Source organism: Papio anubis, chromosome 4, assembly GCF_008728515.1.
Source record: "Papio anubis isolate 15944 chromosome 4, Panubis1.0, whole genome shotgun sequence".
NCBI lineage: Eukaryota > Metazoa > Chordata > Mammalia > Primates > Cercopithecidae > Papio > Papio anubis.
This window is the reverse complement of record NC_044979.1, coordinates 81115466-81132972: the sequence shown is the minus strand read 5'-3', so window position 1 is coordinate 81132972 and position 17507 is coordinate 81115466. Positions and strand designations below refer to the sequence as shown.

Here is a 17507-nt window from a genome sequence, read left to right as displayed (position 1 = left end):
CAAGCAACAGTTATTATAACTGGATCCAAATTAATAGTCAGAATTATCTCTATACTTTAATAATGTTTCTTTCAAAAGTGCAAGCATATATAGCTTTTAGGGAAAAAACATGTAGACAGTCAACCTGTTCTAACTGTTGGTAGCTACAGAAACAAGTGTAGAAAAACAGATAGACTACATCGTTTCAATCTGTGGTCAAAAAACGACATTCTTTTATTCATTTGAAAACATACGCTAGATATATAACTCTCAACAGCATTTAAAACTGTGTTTTTAATACAGAAATATGCTAGTGCTGGACAATGAAGAAAAAATTTATCTTAATAACTGGAAAAATACTGACGATAATGAAAATGTTTTAGGCAAAATGAGCACACTGCATGCTTCAGCCTGAAATTAATTAGAGTTTTTAACGTTTTACAATTTCACCATAATTCTTTAAATGGTGCATTTACTTCATAGTAATAAACACTTGGATCATTAAGTAAAGTGCAAAATGTGTGTGATATGCTACATTTAACAACCTTTGGCCTTTTTTTTCCTATACTTCTGCATTCAGTTTTCCAAAGCATTGAATAAGCAATTGAAGACCACAATTAAATTTCCTGACTTTGCATATTTGAGATTCTTATTTAATTTAATACAAAAGGCAATTAATATACCATTTTACAACTGAATTCCAACTTTAGTGAGCCATGATAGATACTGAAATGAACTTACAAGAAATGCTTAATTAAATTTACTGTAAAAAGCATAAGAATTTTTTCGTATGACACAAGTTGCATATTTAATTAGAAATTCTAAGGCTATATTATGAAATTAAAGTAACTTGGGATGTTCTTAGTAAACTCAGCTCAAACACATATATCATTAAGTAGAATAGAGCTCTTTTTTAAAACCTTACCTTTTTTCTCTATTTAGTGATTCAAACAAAGGATAATCAAAGAGATCTCCCTTTATTTAATACTACAACATTACATTCGTTATTTATTAATAGGAAATATTTTTTACATATCAAATAAGATAGAAAACAGGCAGTAACAAATTTCTAATTTCATGTATGAGAATACATAAATAACTATTTCTTTTCTTGAGCAATCACTTCTCTCTCCAATTCATGATTCTGGAGCAGATTGAGTAGAGTAAGTTTTTAGCTCCATCTGTAACTTTTTACTTCTTTGTGGCAGCTTTTCGTAGCAAAGAAATGGGGCAGTGGTGGTGTGTGCCTGTAATCCCAGCTACTCGGGAGTCTGAGGCAGGAGAATCACTTGAACCCGGAAAGTGGAGGTTGCATCGTGAGCCGAGGTTGCACCAATGCACTCCAGCCTGGGCGACAAGAGCAAAACTCTTATCTCAAAAAAAAAAAAAGAAAAAAAAAAAAAACTTTGGATTTCCCATGTATGACCTCAGATCAAGAGGGACTCCCTCTGTTCTGGGAAAAAAAGGCCCTAAGGATTGGCATAGCCATCTGAAGAGGGCATATTTACACTAAGGGCAACGAAGACCAGTGAGTGAAAAGTAACAGTGACAAAATACGATAAAGAAAGGAAAGGAAATGAATGATGAATGATAAGCATGAGTTAGGGTAGACTCTTAATGGGCACAATCCCAATTTGATAAATTTATACATTTCCATAAACATGAAAAGCTACAACTTTTATAATGGATATTTTTAGGTGTTTAAGACATCTGGCCAGGCGCCGTGGCTCACACCTGTAATCCCAGCACTTTGGGAGGCCGAGGTGGGTGATTATCTGAGGTCAGGAGTTTGAGACCGGCCTGGCCAGCATGGAGAAACCCCGTCTCCACTAAAAATATAAAAAAATTAGCCAGTGTGACGGCACATGCCTGTAGTCCCAGCTACTCAGGAGGCTGAGGCACAAGAATCGCTTGAACCTGGGAGGTGGAGGTTGCAGTGAGCTGGGATCGTGCCACTGCACTCCAGCCTGGGAGACAGAGCAAGACTCTGTCTCAAAAAAAAAAAAAAAAAAAAAAAAAAAGAAAAGAAAGAAAAAGAAAAGAAAAGACATATTTAAGATACGGTGCTAATCTGAAGGGGCTAAGAATATTGTAACAGCCTTTTCTGACAGGTGAATTCTTTTATGGTGGGTATGTTTGATAACCATGACGAACTTATGGTCTTGACAACAGAAAATTTTCCTTTGGGTAGTAAACTACTAATATCTGGGAAATATGCATGAAAGTGTATGCTAGAAATCTATATTAGAGGCTCCTACATTGGTAACCTTCCTTCATTTATAATTTTTTTATTTAAAAGTTATTACCTGCTTTTGAAATATTTAGGCAAAAATAATGTCTGAAAATGTTATCTGAAATCTAAATATAGTATTTTTATTTAAATAAAATATAATATTTTTATCTAAAAGTTATTACCTGCTTTTGAAATATTTAGACAAAAGTAATATCTAAAAATGTTATCTAAAATCTAAAAATAATATCTAAAAATGTTCAAGATAGGCAAGATCACTAGTCAAATTACAGTTCCATACTCAGGAGATTTTCAGATTGAATAAAAATCAGTGATTGGCCCATTAAAATTTTCAGAGACATAAATGACTAGAAATTACTCAGCAATAACTAAGTTTGTCATACACACAAAAAAACAAGTATATTACTTATTCATTAATATAAGCAATAATCATGAATTGTTTAGGATTGGCCATTGTGGAAACAATGCCTTCTTTAATAGGACATGACAACATTTTGTTTATCCTTCTCACTGGACAATGAAAAATTTAATACAACACTCAGCTCATTGTATCAAACTTAAAACTTGTATTGAGAGAAAAATATTTTTTTGCTTAGTCAGACCCTAAAATTGAGTTTTACCCAACTTCTATACTGCCATTAAAAAGAAGTCATATTATCTTTATTCAATAAATGGTGCTGGTAGCTGGCTAGCCATATGCAGAAGAATGAAACTGAATCCCTATCTTTCACCATATGCAAAAATTAACTCAAGATGTATTAAAGATTTAAATGTAAGACCTCAAACTATAAGAATCTTAGAGCAAAACCTAGGAAACACCATTCTGGACATCTGCCTATGGAAAGAATTTATGACTATGTCCTCAAAAGCAACTGCGACAAAAACAAATGGGACCTAATTAAACTCAAGAGCATCTCTACAGCAAAAGAAACTATACACAGAGTAAACAGACAAACTACAGAATGGGAGAAAGTATTCACAAACTATGCATCTGACAAAGATCAAATATCCAGAATCCATAAGAAACTTAATTCAACAAGCAAAAAACAAATGGCTTAATTAAAAAGTGGGCAAAAGACATGAACTTCTCAGAAGACATACAGCCAACAAACATATGAAAAAATGCTCAACATCACTAACTGTCAGCGAACTGCAAATCAGAAAGATCTCTCTTTTGAGATGGTATCTCACTGGTGTGAGATGGTTGATACCATCTCACACCACTCAGAATGGCTATTATTAAAAAGTCAAAAAACAATGATGCTGGGAAGGCTGCAGAGAAAAGAGAATGCTTATACAGTGCTGGTGGGAATGTAAATTTTTTCAGCCACTGTGAAAAGTAGTTTGGAGTTTTGTCTAAGAACAGAACTACTATTAGGTCCATCAATCCCATTACTGGGTATATATCCAAAAGAAAACAAATCATTCTACCAAAAAGACACATGCATTTGTATGTTCATTGCAGCACTATTCATAATAGTGAAGACATGGAATCAACCTAGGTGCCCATTAATGGTGAACTGGATAAAGAAAATGTACACATATACCATGAAATACTATGCAACCTTTAAAAAGAACGAAATCATGTCCTTTGCAGCAACATGGATGCAGCTGGAGGCCTAAATGAATTAACTTAGGAACAGAAAACCAAATGCCACATGTTCTTATTCATAAGTGGGAGTACACTGGGTACACAGGGACATAAAGATGGCAATAACAGATACTGGGGACTAGTAGAATGGGGAGGGAAGGAGGGAATAAGGGTTGAAAAACTAACTACTGGGTACTAGAGTCATTCCCTGGGTGATGGGATCAAGCATACCCCAAAACTCAGCATCACACAATATACTCATGTAACAAACCTGCCCATGTACCTCTTGAATCTAAAATAAAAGTTGAAAAATTTTTTTATTAAGTTGATAGAAGGGGAAAATTGTTTCTCATTCCCTTTTTATTTGCGTTTTGAATAAAAAGGAATATATTTTCATCTGTTTATTATAATTTTTTCTTTCTATAAATTGCCTTTCCTAAATTTTCTGTACTTTCAAAAATTAAATCGAACTTTTAATTTTGAGATCATTGTAGTGCACATGCAGTTGAAAGAAATAATACAGACATACCTTGTACCTTTTATTCTGTTTCCTCCAATAGTAACATCTTGCAAAACTGTAGTGTAATCTCATAACCAAGATACCCACACTGATAGAGTCAAGAATGTAGTTTTCCTAATTTTGCCCACTTTTCTATTGTGGTAATCATCTCTATTATGATTGGTTTGAATATTTTCTTTGAAAATTAAGAAAATCATTTCACAATATACATTTTTCTCTCAGAAATAAACAGAAAAATAACAATCATCATCTTTGGCCATTTTAATTGACATCACAATAAAAAGTAGAAGAAAATGCTAAAAATATAATTTTATATTTCCTTTGCTGAGTCTTGATGTTCTAGGCAAACCATGGCACACGTTTACCTATGTAACAAACCTGCACATCCTGTATCCCAGAACTTAAAAAAAAAATTATAGATCATATCATGTCAAAAACCAAAAACAAACAGAATTTATATAAATGGCACTGTAACAATCTTAACATCACTTTAGAATAAATAACAGATATTCAAAAAATGAAAGTAACAAATTCTCTTAAGGAAAATAATATTACCTACATAAGAACTTGATTTCACTGTATCAAGTTTATAAGATTCAGAGTGAAAATTATAATTTGCATTAAGATATAAAATAGCCTGATTTAAATATTCCAATACTTAAAATCTTTTAATATTATTACTTCTGAGGCCAGATAAACTGTAAATAGTTTAAAATGACAATTTTGAGACTAAGAAACAACTCAGTATCTAAATAACAAAATGTCTAGATAAAGATTTTCAGTTAGGAAATTTAGAAACTGTTTAATATAAGATGTCCTCAATGTACAATACCCTTGTAAGTAGAATGGTGTCAAGGTATTCATTTCAAAAGCCAATCAAATTCATAGATGGACTTCAGGCTAATCTGTAAACAACTATGACATATATGGAACATCTCTCTTACTCTCTTTATATTTTTCCTTAGAGACATCAAGTCATAGAACATTAAAGGTGAAAGAGTCCTAAGATATCTTATTTAAATCCCCATTGTATGTATGAAAATACCACTAGATTGATAAAAATATGAAATCAATTTCTTCACCAAACTTTTAAAACTGCTTAGTGACTTAAAAATAAAACAATTCCCCAAACTGTCTACCAAACTAAAATGATTTAAAACTACTTTGTTAAAGCAAAATAAAAAAAAGTAACTTCATAGTGGAGAAAGCTGACAAATACTACCCTGACTGATCGACCAAGGCTGACATCACTAGTAATGTATAGTATGTATACTGACATTATGTTCCCCTGCTCTGATGCACAGAGAAGCGACATCACTTATGATCTATGGTAGCCTTCCCATTAAGGCACAAATTCAGTCTAATGATGAGAAAATATTAAGCAAACCCAAATTGTGGGACATTCTACAAAATAACTGAAAAGTACTCTTCAAAAGTGTCAAGATCATGAAAGGTAATGAAAAAGTAAAGAACTGCCACAGACTGGAAGAGATTGAGGAGACATAGTGACAAAATGAAACAGGAGATCCTGGATTGAATCTTGGTCCAGAAGAAGAACACTAGTGGCAAAACTGGTAAAATACAAATAAATTCTACAGTTTATTTAACAGTATTATATTAAGATTAATTTCTTAGGTTTGAGAATTGTTCTGTGCTTATATAAGATGTTAACCTAAAGAGAAGTTGGGTAAAGGGTATATCAGAACACTCCATTTTTTTTACAACTTTTTAAAATCTAAAGTTATCTCAACAACAACAACAAAAAACCAGACAAACATCTAATTTTTGTTAGATGATTTAGAAGTAAGTACATTTGATTTCAAGTACTATAAAGTTACCTGCCAAAATAATGTGCAGAGGCAATCAGAGTTATGGAAACCGGGGTTTCAGTATTTCTATGCTATGGAAAGCTCATTATAATGACTTCACACCATAAATGAGTATTTACTGCCAGCTAGTAGAATCATACAGTCATTCACTAACACTGAGTGATGTCTAACACATGAAATTCATTGTCATGTTTTTAAACTCATGCAGTTTGAGAACCATTAGAAAATTATTCAACTGTAATATGGTAAAAATGTAATATAATCCGTTTTTATTTCTTCAACTGTAGTTTCCTTGGGAGGTAGATGTCCTTATTAATACTGACATTTTATCTCAGTACATTTAATCAGGGGTTTCAAAACAATGTCTACTATGTAGGGAAAAAGAGGTACTTAAGAAATTTCTCCATAGAAGCATCATTAGAAGCATCATTTGATCTAGGGTGGACTGAATTAAGAATAAAATGTCAAAATAAAGTAAAAATGTTTGGCAATCAACACTTTTTTTTTTTTTGATAACCCATTGACAGACTTTATTGTATTGATCAAATAATGTTCTCATTTTAGAAGAGTTTGGGATATATTAAGTCCTTTGACTCATGTTAGACATTTTGTCTTTTTAAAATGATACTAACTCTTGAAGTCACTTCAAGAAGGATTCCTAGAATCCTTCCTTTCTTCCTCCCTCAAAAATTTATTGAACAATGATTGTGTGCCAGATACTAAGCAAGGTGTTGCAGAAAAATATGAATGAGATGTTTTATTGCCTAGAGGATCTCGTGCTCCAGTGTGGTAGAGAGGCATGCAAATAATCGCAGTGCAATGAAGAAAGTATATAATGAAGTGCATCAGGTATACATGGAGGTGATAAAGATAACTGAACCATGACAATATATAAGGACAGTATTTTTATGATTACTATGCTACAGAGTTCAGTTATGATATCAAAATAATATGCCCTTCCTCGTGTCCAAAGGCGAGTATTGTGAATCTTTAAAACAAATACTTCTCAATGTAACTTACACTGCTCTTTTAACGTAAACTCAACATCAAGGACTATATGCTTTGTAAATAAACTTAAGTGTAGAAAGTGAATTTCTAAAACTTTACTACCAAGTGAACAGATTAAGTTGCCTCAAATATCCTTATTTCAAATGGAATGTTATTTTCCCCAGAGTGAACCCATTAATCTTCACAGTTTTATTGAAACTTAACAGCTCATTAGACATCTTAGTAACACATCTCCTATGGCACATTAATTTTTCATGGATTAAAAAGAAGTTGAATTTGCTTCAAGAAAAATTTAAAATACGATTTTAGAAAATTTCACACAAAATTTCCTCAATAGTGGCACTTTATTATCAGTGTCAAAAATAACATCCCTATTTTCACTATTTCCACATCTTGGATTTACTGGTTATGTCTTAGCTACTTTGCTTTTATTAAAGAATGATCAAATGTTTAAAACTCTTTTGAACTGTTACCATAATGAAAACCACCACTGGTATGTACTTAAATGATTCACAAAACAGGCCACTTTGCAAGTATCAAATTACTTATAAAGTTTGTCTGAAAATGCATGCATTTAGACAATGGTTTCTATTACCTATTAGCTACTCTATAAGTATAAAGTATTTCCCAATATTTCATAATATAGGCTATAAAATATAAGGACAAAATTATTTTATACAATAAAATTTTAAAATGTCTTACTTGAAAACAGATCTCCAACATGCTATATATTCGTTCCTGATATATATTCCTCCCTGATTGAACATCAACTAGCTAGCTATGTGTCAGGCACTGTGCTAATTGCTAAAAAAAAAAAAAAAAAAAAGAAAAAAAAATTGTGTATGACAGACACATCCCTGCTTTATGTTTACAATCTGACTAAAACAATTGATCACTCAAGTAACTGTATCATTGCAATTATGACACATTCAATGAAAGAAAAACATACTTCTATGTGACTATTAGTAGAAGGATCTAAAAATTTCAGCAAAGTCCCCTACTCTCCAAAAAATGATTAATACGTTGAGACATGAAGGATAAGAAAGAGTCGGTCAAGCAAACAATGGAGGGAAGAATATTCTAAGTAAAGGGAACAGTGGGAAGGGTAAGTCAGCCAAAGCCCAGTGAGAAAGAGCAAAGTAGTGGAAAATACCACAGAAAGGTTGGGAATTCTGCTTTTCTGGTTCTAGCACTACACAGTGCTCATGGCTGGTTACTTCTGACATACTTCGTATTTGTTCTGTTTCTTCTATGCAATTGTGTAGTGGAGGAAATTTCGGCTTTGTTGTCAGTGACTGGCAAACCTAGATTCATATCCTAACTGTGATACCTACACTACCCAAAAATACTTTGAAGAAATCACTTAAACTTTTAGAACCTCGTTTTCTCATCTATAAAATGGCAATAACTATTTTTGATGACTAAAATTATTAGATAAAATAAAATGTGAGGAGCTTAGCACAAATCCTGGCCCATAGAAAGCACAATAAAGTCTATTCTTTCCTCTCTCTAGGCTTAACTTTACGACAGGTTTTAATGATTAATGACATACCGCTGTAGTGAAGATAGGTACCTACAGATAGTAAGGATCCTCTTCAAAAACAGTGTTTTTTTGTTTGTTTTGTTTTTGTTTTTAGCTAGATAACCATCATTATGTTATTAAATAGAAGCCAATTCTACCTATGTCACTAATTTCTTGATCTTGCAATTCAACTGTTTATATTACAATATAATTGTATTATTCATAGACAGCAAGAGTAAATAAATTGGGTGAATGATTACATTTAAAGACATTTGTTCCTAAGTAGTAATTAGGAAAAGGCTATTAATTAAATAATTCCTCCAAGTCACACCATGGGCATTTGATTAGCATTTTTAACTGAAGTTCTTCCCAGAGTTACTCCATAGTCTGCAAGATGCTGTCATTGTAGAGAATGTAAACTAATGCTCTTTCTCTCTGAATAAAGCAATAATGTTAGTATGATAGTCCAACTGATATGAAAACAATATTGGGAATCTAGGTAGGACCAATATAGATCTAGGTAGGACCATTATTTAGAAGACTAAATAATGATTTGGTACAGAAATTAGACAAATATAGTTTATTAAATTGACTTAAGGCCTTTTTAGCCATACAGTTGCTTAAAAGAAAGCAGGCCATATTCTTACAAATACAAAGCATTTTTATCTTTGTAACTTTGATTTTTAGAAATACTGACTACTGGAATTGGAAGAGAAATTAAAAGTAATTTAATTCACCTTCTTGAAATGGTGTTCAATTTTTGTTTTTCTTTTATATATGGAAATGTGCAGACACGCACATACTCAAGTGGATGTGATTTTTAATTGAGGAACTCTGTATACATAAATGGTAAATATCAGTATTCCTTAATATAAATAAATACAATAGTAATTATTTAGTAAATAGTCCAAGTTATAGCAATGAAGTTTCACTGCAATGTAAATTCCATATAAATAACCTGGTTAAATCCATTAGTTTCTTTCAAATGTGTTGTCTATCATTATCATGGTAGACCCTATTGGAGACATGAACTGATTCTGGATAAGACATGTATGGAAGCCTACAGGGGAGCTTCTGGGAAAGTATTCCTTATTCTTAAAACACACACACACACACACACACACACACACACACACACGACAGGGACCACGTCCATAGGCTTGCCTCTATGTATTATAATGTGAGGACACAATACTTTGAGACCGTGTAGCCATCTTGTGGCCATGGGAGTAAGTCTAAGGTTAAAAGTCAACACACTGTGAATCCTGTAACTACTCAATTTTCTCAATTTTGAATATATGGGGTATGAAATATTAAAGTATGTAGGTTTTCTGTTAAAGAATCCTTACCAATGACAATATTGGCCTCTTAAATTTCTTCTAGTTCTATGAGTTTTTCCCTTATCTTTAATGCTGTCCTTAGAACTCTACTATCCTTTGATAAAAGTTAACTGGAGATGACTCTAAATGGCCACAATTGCTAACTACTTTATGATGACTTTCTCATTTATATCTTCAGCCCTCACATCTATACCATGCTTTAAACTCATATATCCAACTGCTACTTGTCTCCACTAAACTTTTTAATTAGGACCTCAAACATACCATGTACCAAGCCAAATTCTTGCTTCCCATCCCTTGACTTCCCCTATCCACACTAAAAAAGCCTTATACCTCTCTTGGTCTGTAACACTCACTTGTTCAAACACAAACTCTAGGGGTCATTCCTTAATTCCTCTCTTTCTCTCATACTTTATAGCCAACTCTTGTTGTCTTTATCACCCAAGGTATCTAAAATCTGTTTAGTGCTTTCTGTCTCCACTGTTACCATCTTAGCTCAAGCTATCATGTTTCTTGCCTGTGGATTAATCCAATAGCTTCCTGATCAGCCTCTTGTTTTGGTTTTATAACTGTATACCTATTCTTTATATAGGAGGCAGTAATCTTTGTAAGATACACATTACATCACAATCCACCCACGCTTGAAACTCCCTAGTGGCTTTGTGTTTAGGGTAAAATTCAAACCACTGCCATGACCTAGAAAATACATCAGCAGGCCCTTCTCACCTTTCTGGCCTCATTGACTTCTCCAATCTGGTCACAAGTTCAGTTTCTTCACCTGGCTCCAAACATGCTGCTCTTCCCTCTGATTCCTGAACAAAGTGCACTAGATGTTTCCTCTGACTTTGATTCTGTATGGCTCATTTTTCTTGTCATGCAGGTTCAGTGAATGAGGAGTTCTTTGACTTTATGTCCAAAATCTGCCCTTCCTCCATCACTCAGATTGTTTTCCATAACATTTACTACAATAAAATGATCATCTACTTGGTTATTTACAGACTGTCTGTCTTCCTTTACTAGAACGCATGCTCCATGACAGCAGATTTTCTGTTTTTCTTACTACAATATCCTTAGAAGTTAGTCTTATTCCTATCATATTGTAGCCTTTCAATGAATAGTTCTTACAAAAAGTTCTTGAACATATGAATGAATTCCCTACTATATAGAAGCATGGGAATCAAGTAAATAATAATTTCGACTTTTGAGTACTTCCTAAATATATACAAAATATATAATGAATATATTATTAAAGGCTTGTATTTACATTCGTTATTTATAATCCTCACAAAAGCCAGGCAAGATAAATATTATTGTTCCTATGTCCCACTGAGGAAACTGAAGATTGGTGACACTCAGGAACTGCCCTTGGTCACATATCCAAAAATATTAGAGGCGCTAGGATTCCAAACTCAGCTCTGACTACAAGAAGTATTCTCTTTTCAATATACCATACGTACAGTTAGAATTGCTCATGATAAATTTTAAAAGCTTCACATACTTTTCCAAAACAATTCAATTTTTGCTCAATGGATACTGACCAGATTATTATTCAGTTATTTTAAAAGGTCCTAAGTCTATCTTGCAGTACTGATCAAAAGCAATTTTCAAATCCCAAACAGCTTGACAGTTCTGCTACCTGAAGATTATTTATGAAAATTTTGGTAAACATATGAACTCTCCTTCTAGTTTTTCAACTATTCTGAAAATATTTAGGATTTATTGTGGTATACTTCTTAAATCTCATGAGGATGCAGAAATAGAAGAGGAAAAAGGTACATTGGGAAAATATTACAAGGATCAGCTTCTGAGGAACATAAAATTCTGTCATTACCTTGGAATGACTGTTCTTATGTCTTAAAATACACTCATATAGTAGCTTTCTCAATTCTTTAACAGCTACTTACAAAATAAGTTATTTCCAAGCAAGAAAAAAATGGCCTTTTTTGTAAGAAGAAGAATCACAAGCCTCTACAGAGCCAGGTCCATGCAGGACTTCGGGGGCTCTTCGGAACATTGATAGCTCAAACTCAAGAGTCTTAAAGGAAAATCTCAAAATACTATTAAATTGACTACAAAACTCTGACACAACGCTACAGTTAAAAACAACAACAACAAACATGAAGTTATAAATTTATTTATTTTGAGACAGGGTCTTGCTGTTGCCTAGGCTGGAGGGTAGTGGTGTGATCATGGCTCACTGCAGCCTCCTCAACCTCCTGGGCTCAAATGGTCCTCTGGCCTCAGCACCCCAAGTAGTTGGAACTATAGGTGTGCACCACCACAACCAGCTAATTAGTTTTTATTTTTTGTAGAGATGGTGGTCTCACTATGTTGCTTAGGCTGGTCTCAAACTCCTGGCCTCAAGCGATCCTCCCACCTCGGGTTCCCAAAGTGTTGGGATTATAGGCGAGAAACACTGTGCCTGGCCTGAAGTTATAAATTTAAGTATATAAAAATAAGAAAATACATAGAAGTTAATGACTTCATAGTGACACTATGTGGCAACCACGTTGTTCAATAAAAATACTTTAAATGTTTAGTAAGTGCTATTTCTCATAATATAGATGTTCAACAATACTCAAAAATTTAAATTTATATTTCTTCATTGCATTATGACAGGTTTTTTTGTCCAAGATTTTATTTTGCTTTTCTTTATTTTTAAAATTATTGATGTATCTTTTATTGTAAACAGAAAACCCATTAAGACCGTGTAGTTAACTTTTAATTTTCTTTTAAAGTAGAAAATAAACTGTACTTGAATGTTTGTACATTTCAAACTTTCAGGATTGTTTGAAACCTTATTAACATAGTGAATTTCAAAAGACTGATTAAACCAGGAATACAAGTGAACCACAGTAGACATTTGAGACTTTGATACCAGTTTGAACTCTTAGAATCTAAGCAGCCTGAATCATTGTCAGAAGACTCAGCACAGAAACGATATATCCCATAATTAATTTGTGTTACATGTTTCACACGCACCACATACAGCCCAATAAATATCTAAAAATATGCTGATTTCTAGAAAGCCGTATAGAAAACTTGGTAACATTCTGTTTTCTGGAAAAAATAGAGGATTCTAATATACAAATAAATCTCTATGCATTATTTAAAGTAAGCTTGACTTAAAAATTTAATCATGCAAATTAAAGAATGAGAAGAAAGAAATAAAAATTCCCACTTCCTTGCTCTTTCCTTTCCTACTTTCTTCTTTTATTCATTCAGTAGTTACGTCATGAATTCTTATGATGTGCCACATGTTCAGGACAGGGCGGAGAACAGAGGTGATCTCCATTCTCAAGAAAATTATACACTTGAAAGGCAAACCTGCGTTCAATTTATGCCTCCGTTCTTCTTTATAGCCAGCAAACACAGAAACCTTCATGTTTCTTTAGCATATCAAATTATTTTGTTATAAAATGTTTCCTGCACAACAGTAACCGTAACTATAACCAGTAACAATAACCATAAGCATTCTAACGCTTATTGTAGCTCTCTTGGATGTTCTTTCCCCATCCCATTCTCCTCCCTTCCTTCTTACCAGATGTGACCAATACAATGAATTGAATATTAATCACTCTCTGGCATATTGTTATACCTCAACATTTCATATGAATGTATAATGCTATGTAAATCTTCCATGACTTGCAATGTATTTTCAACATTACATGTATATATTTATCCATGTTATATTTAATATAACATATATGTTTTTCATATCAAAAGCTAGCCTCACACACCAGAATCATTCAAGTTAAAGTAACAATAAATATATCACTATTATTTACTCTTATTTTAGAGATGTTAGCCAACACAAGCAGAAAACAGAAAGATATGAAGTATAAAAATTATAAAAGAAGAGGTGAAACTATCCTTACCTGCTGTATACTTAGAAATATCAAAAACAATCAATTGAAACACTATTATAAACAAGATAATTCAGTGAGAATCTGTATTCACACATGTGGAAAATCATCAGGAGGTAACAAAAAATAAAACTACAGATTATTCAAGACAACTTTTAAATTCTGTATCAGTATTCTTTTATTTATCTCCCTAAATTTCAAGACTGATTAAAAGGAATACTGCCCACCAAGTGTAGTTCTAGGAAGAGCAAATTGATATATTAAGTAAGTAATTTGCATTCAAAAGATAAATCAGATGCCAAGGTAAGTTGCAATAGATTGTCAACAGATTTCTAGACCATTTTTCTTTAAAGGGCCATAAAATGTGAGAGCTAGAAGGTATCTTATTTAAAAATCATTTGATCCATTTTTTTGTTTGGTTTGTAGATAGAAAAGCCATTCCCAGAATACATAATGAACTTCCCCAGAGTCCCATAGCCAATTGGTAGAGTTAGAATCTGAATTTAGGTCTTCTAAGTTGTAGTCAGGAATAGATTGCCATGGTGAGTCAGTACTGACAATAATGAGTCAATATGACTTTAGATCAAATGATGGCAAATCAAGCATGTTAAAAAAATTTTGTGTGTGTGCATCCTATGAATACATCTTTTTAAAACAATTGTCATGACCTTACCTAAAACATCTACATGAGCACAGCAGAAAATGCACAGGCTTTGGTGTCACACAAATCTATTTTGAATCCTGCTTTGGCACTTACTATTGGTTTGACTCTGTGAAAGGCACATGACCCCTCAGTCTCAGTTTTCTTACCTGTAAAATGAAAACAAAACAAAACCAAAAAACCCCTATTTCAAAGAATGACTTTGGGTTTAAATAAACAAAAATGATTAGGTATGCAAATTATGCTAGTAAAATGTTTATAACACAGTAAAAGTAGATATTCAAAACAATGTTAGCTATAGTTATTATAAAGTTTAAAATATATTTCCAAAAATTGCGGTTCAAAGTTGAGCTCAGATGCAGAGTTGATGAAAGTGCTTTTTCTTCTAACTAGAATTAAAATAAACATTTTGCTTCCTTTTCTAAAAGTTGTTATATTTTAAGAATTAAACTTATATAAATGTTTATATTTGTTTTTTAACCTACAAATGTGTATCTATTATGTGTCAGGTTCGGTTCTGGGAAATGGGGTAATAGTGGTGAACAATAGCATATCATCCTCATGGCCTTAAATTTCAATAGAAAGAGTCAGGCAACACACTGTTAACAGATAAATAATTTCATATTTTGATACAGTGAAAGAAACAGGGTAAAGGGACAGAAAGTATGGGAGCACATGTTCTCTTAGGCAAGATAGTCAAGGAAGCCCCTCTACAAAAGAGCTGACATTTGAGCAGAGACCTGAATGATTTGAAGGAAACAGTCATGTACTGATCTGTGAGAAGAGAATGTACAGGCACAGGGAACAAGGGCAAGGGCCCTAAAATAGAAATGAGTTTAGCCGGGCGAGGTGGCGGGCGCCTGTAGTCCCAGCTACTCAGGAGGCTGAGGCAGGAGAATGGCGTAAACCCGGGAGGCGGAGCTTGCAGTGAGCTGAGATCTGGCCACTGCACTCCAGCCTGGGTGACAGAGCGAGACTCCGTCTCAAAAAAAAAAAAAAAAAAAAAAAAAAATAGAAATGAGTATGGCATATATTAGCAGCAGAAAGGACAGGAAATCTAGCATAAGATGAAAAGTTACGTTGACTACATAGCCCATAATGGTTATTTGATTTGCAGTGAGAAGCCACTGGAGGATTTAAGAATTTAAATAATATGATTTGCTTTTGGGTTTTAAGCTTATTCTGGTTGTAGTATAGAAAAAGATGGGTAGAAATTAGGAAAGAACACAAATACAGAGATAAGGAAGCAGTCTATTGCAAACAGATCAGGAATGATGGTAACCTGGAGTACTGTAATATAGTCAGAATGGAAAGAAGTATGATACGCTTTGGAATTAAACAAAAGAAAGTAATTAGGAATGATTACTCTGCTTCTGGTTCTCAAAAATGATGAGACTAAGGTGGGAAAGACTGTGGGAGAAGTAAATTGTGATGGGAATAGAGAAGAATCAAGAAATCAATAATTCTATTTTAGTAACATTAAGTTTGAGCCAATCTTTAGTTATCTAGTGGGAATGTCAGGCAAACATTCGAATATATGAATTTAGATCTCGGAAGAAAAGTTTGTGGATGGTATTACACGTTTAAAAGTCCCCCAAATACAGGTAAAACTGCATGCAATCACTCAGGGACATACAAATAGAGAAGGGCCACAATGACCAAGCCTTAGTAATACAACTTGAGCACAAATGGAGAATTCAGCTAAGAAAACTGAGAAGGGTCTACCAGTTACAAACAAAGAAAATTAGAAGTCATGAAACCAAGAAAAGAAAATGTTTCAAGAAAGGGGGAATGGTCGACATTGTTAAATGACATTGAGAGGTCAAGTAAGATTCAGACAGAGGCATAACTATTGGGTCTGACAAGAAAGAGATTGTAAGTGACATTAACAAGAGTCATTGTAGTGGAGTAATGGGGACCAAAGACTGTTCAAAATAGCTAAAATAGGGAATGAGAGATGCTATTTTGCACTTCACCCTTCCTCCTTAATTTCAGGAACATGGATAATAACTGGAGCTGTAGTAGCCATCTTCGAATCATAATGGAAAGACCAAAAGAATCATGGTAAAAATCACTCCTGATGGCCTTGAGCTGCTATCTCTGGACTTCTTAAGTGTTATATTTTATATGTCCTATATTTAACCGAACCTTTCTTGCAGCATAAAAATATATCCTGTACACCCAAACAACACATATGGCTCTCTATCCTAGTTTCTCAGTTTTCAGTTTGAATAAAAAATAGGCTGGGTGTGGCGGCTTATGCCTGTAATCCCAGCACTTTGGGAAGCCGAGGTGGGCAGATCCCTTGAGCTCAAGGAGTTCGAGACCAGCCTGGGCAACACTGCGAAACCCAGTCTCTACTAAAAAATACAAAATTAGCCAGGTGTCATGGCATACGCCTGTATTCCCAGCTACTCACAAGGCTGAGGAGGGAGAATTGCTTGAGCCCAGGAAGTTGAGGCTGCAGTGAGCTGTGATCGCACCACTGGACTCCAGCCTGAGTATCAGAGCGAGACTCTGTCTCTAAATAGATATATAAGTAAATAAAAACCAAAAAAGCTGCGTCGTTGATGTGCACAAAAGTGAGTCAATTGCATTTATTGTAAACAGAACATGCTTCATCATCTTTTTATATTTACATGTCCTAGTTATGCTGGAAGTGACCATGTGGAGCTAAATGTTATCTATGAAAGGAAAATCTCAAACATAGTAGAGTTCTCTAAATGCTTCTGTAAAAATGTACATATATGTTGCCCTATACCCCCAACCATAGATAGATACTCAAATTTAAATATCTCAATTTCAATTTAGTGTCCTGAGAATTCTCTCTACATGATTGTAATCAGGGGTATATAATATTTTGTAGTCTTTCACGTATTTCTTAAAACATTTCCAATTCTGGTGAAAAGGAGAGACATGGAGGTGAGGAAATGGAGGTCC

General features: G+C 33.6%; 1 protein-coding gene across 6 annotated transcripts in view; it reads right to left on the bottom strand.

The window, feature by feature from the left end:
• Nucleotides 1–17507, bottom strand: part of PHF14 (PHD finger protein 14) — a 214539-nt gene that overhangs the window by 20833 nt on the left and 176199 nt on the right. The window contains exon 19 of one of the 6 annotated variants that reach the window (XR_001900959.3): nt 14580–14716. The exons of 4 other annotated variants lie outside the window; for them this stretch is intronic. Coding sequence is in view for 1 of the 2 variants with exons in the window: in XM_017956922.3 (XP_017812411.1) it covers nt 7953–7982 (30 nt within the window). In the remaining variant the exon portion in view is untranslated. Of the gene's footprint in view, nt 1–4957; nt 7983–14579; nt 14717–17507 lie in introns of those variants that run through there. One more of the 6 variants, XM_017956922.3, reaches the window with a different exon arrangement.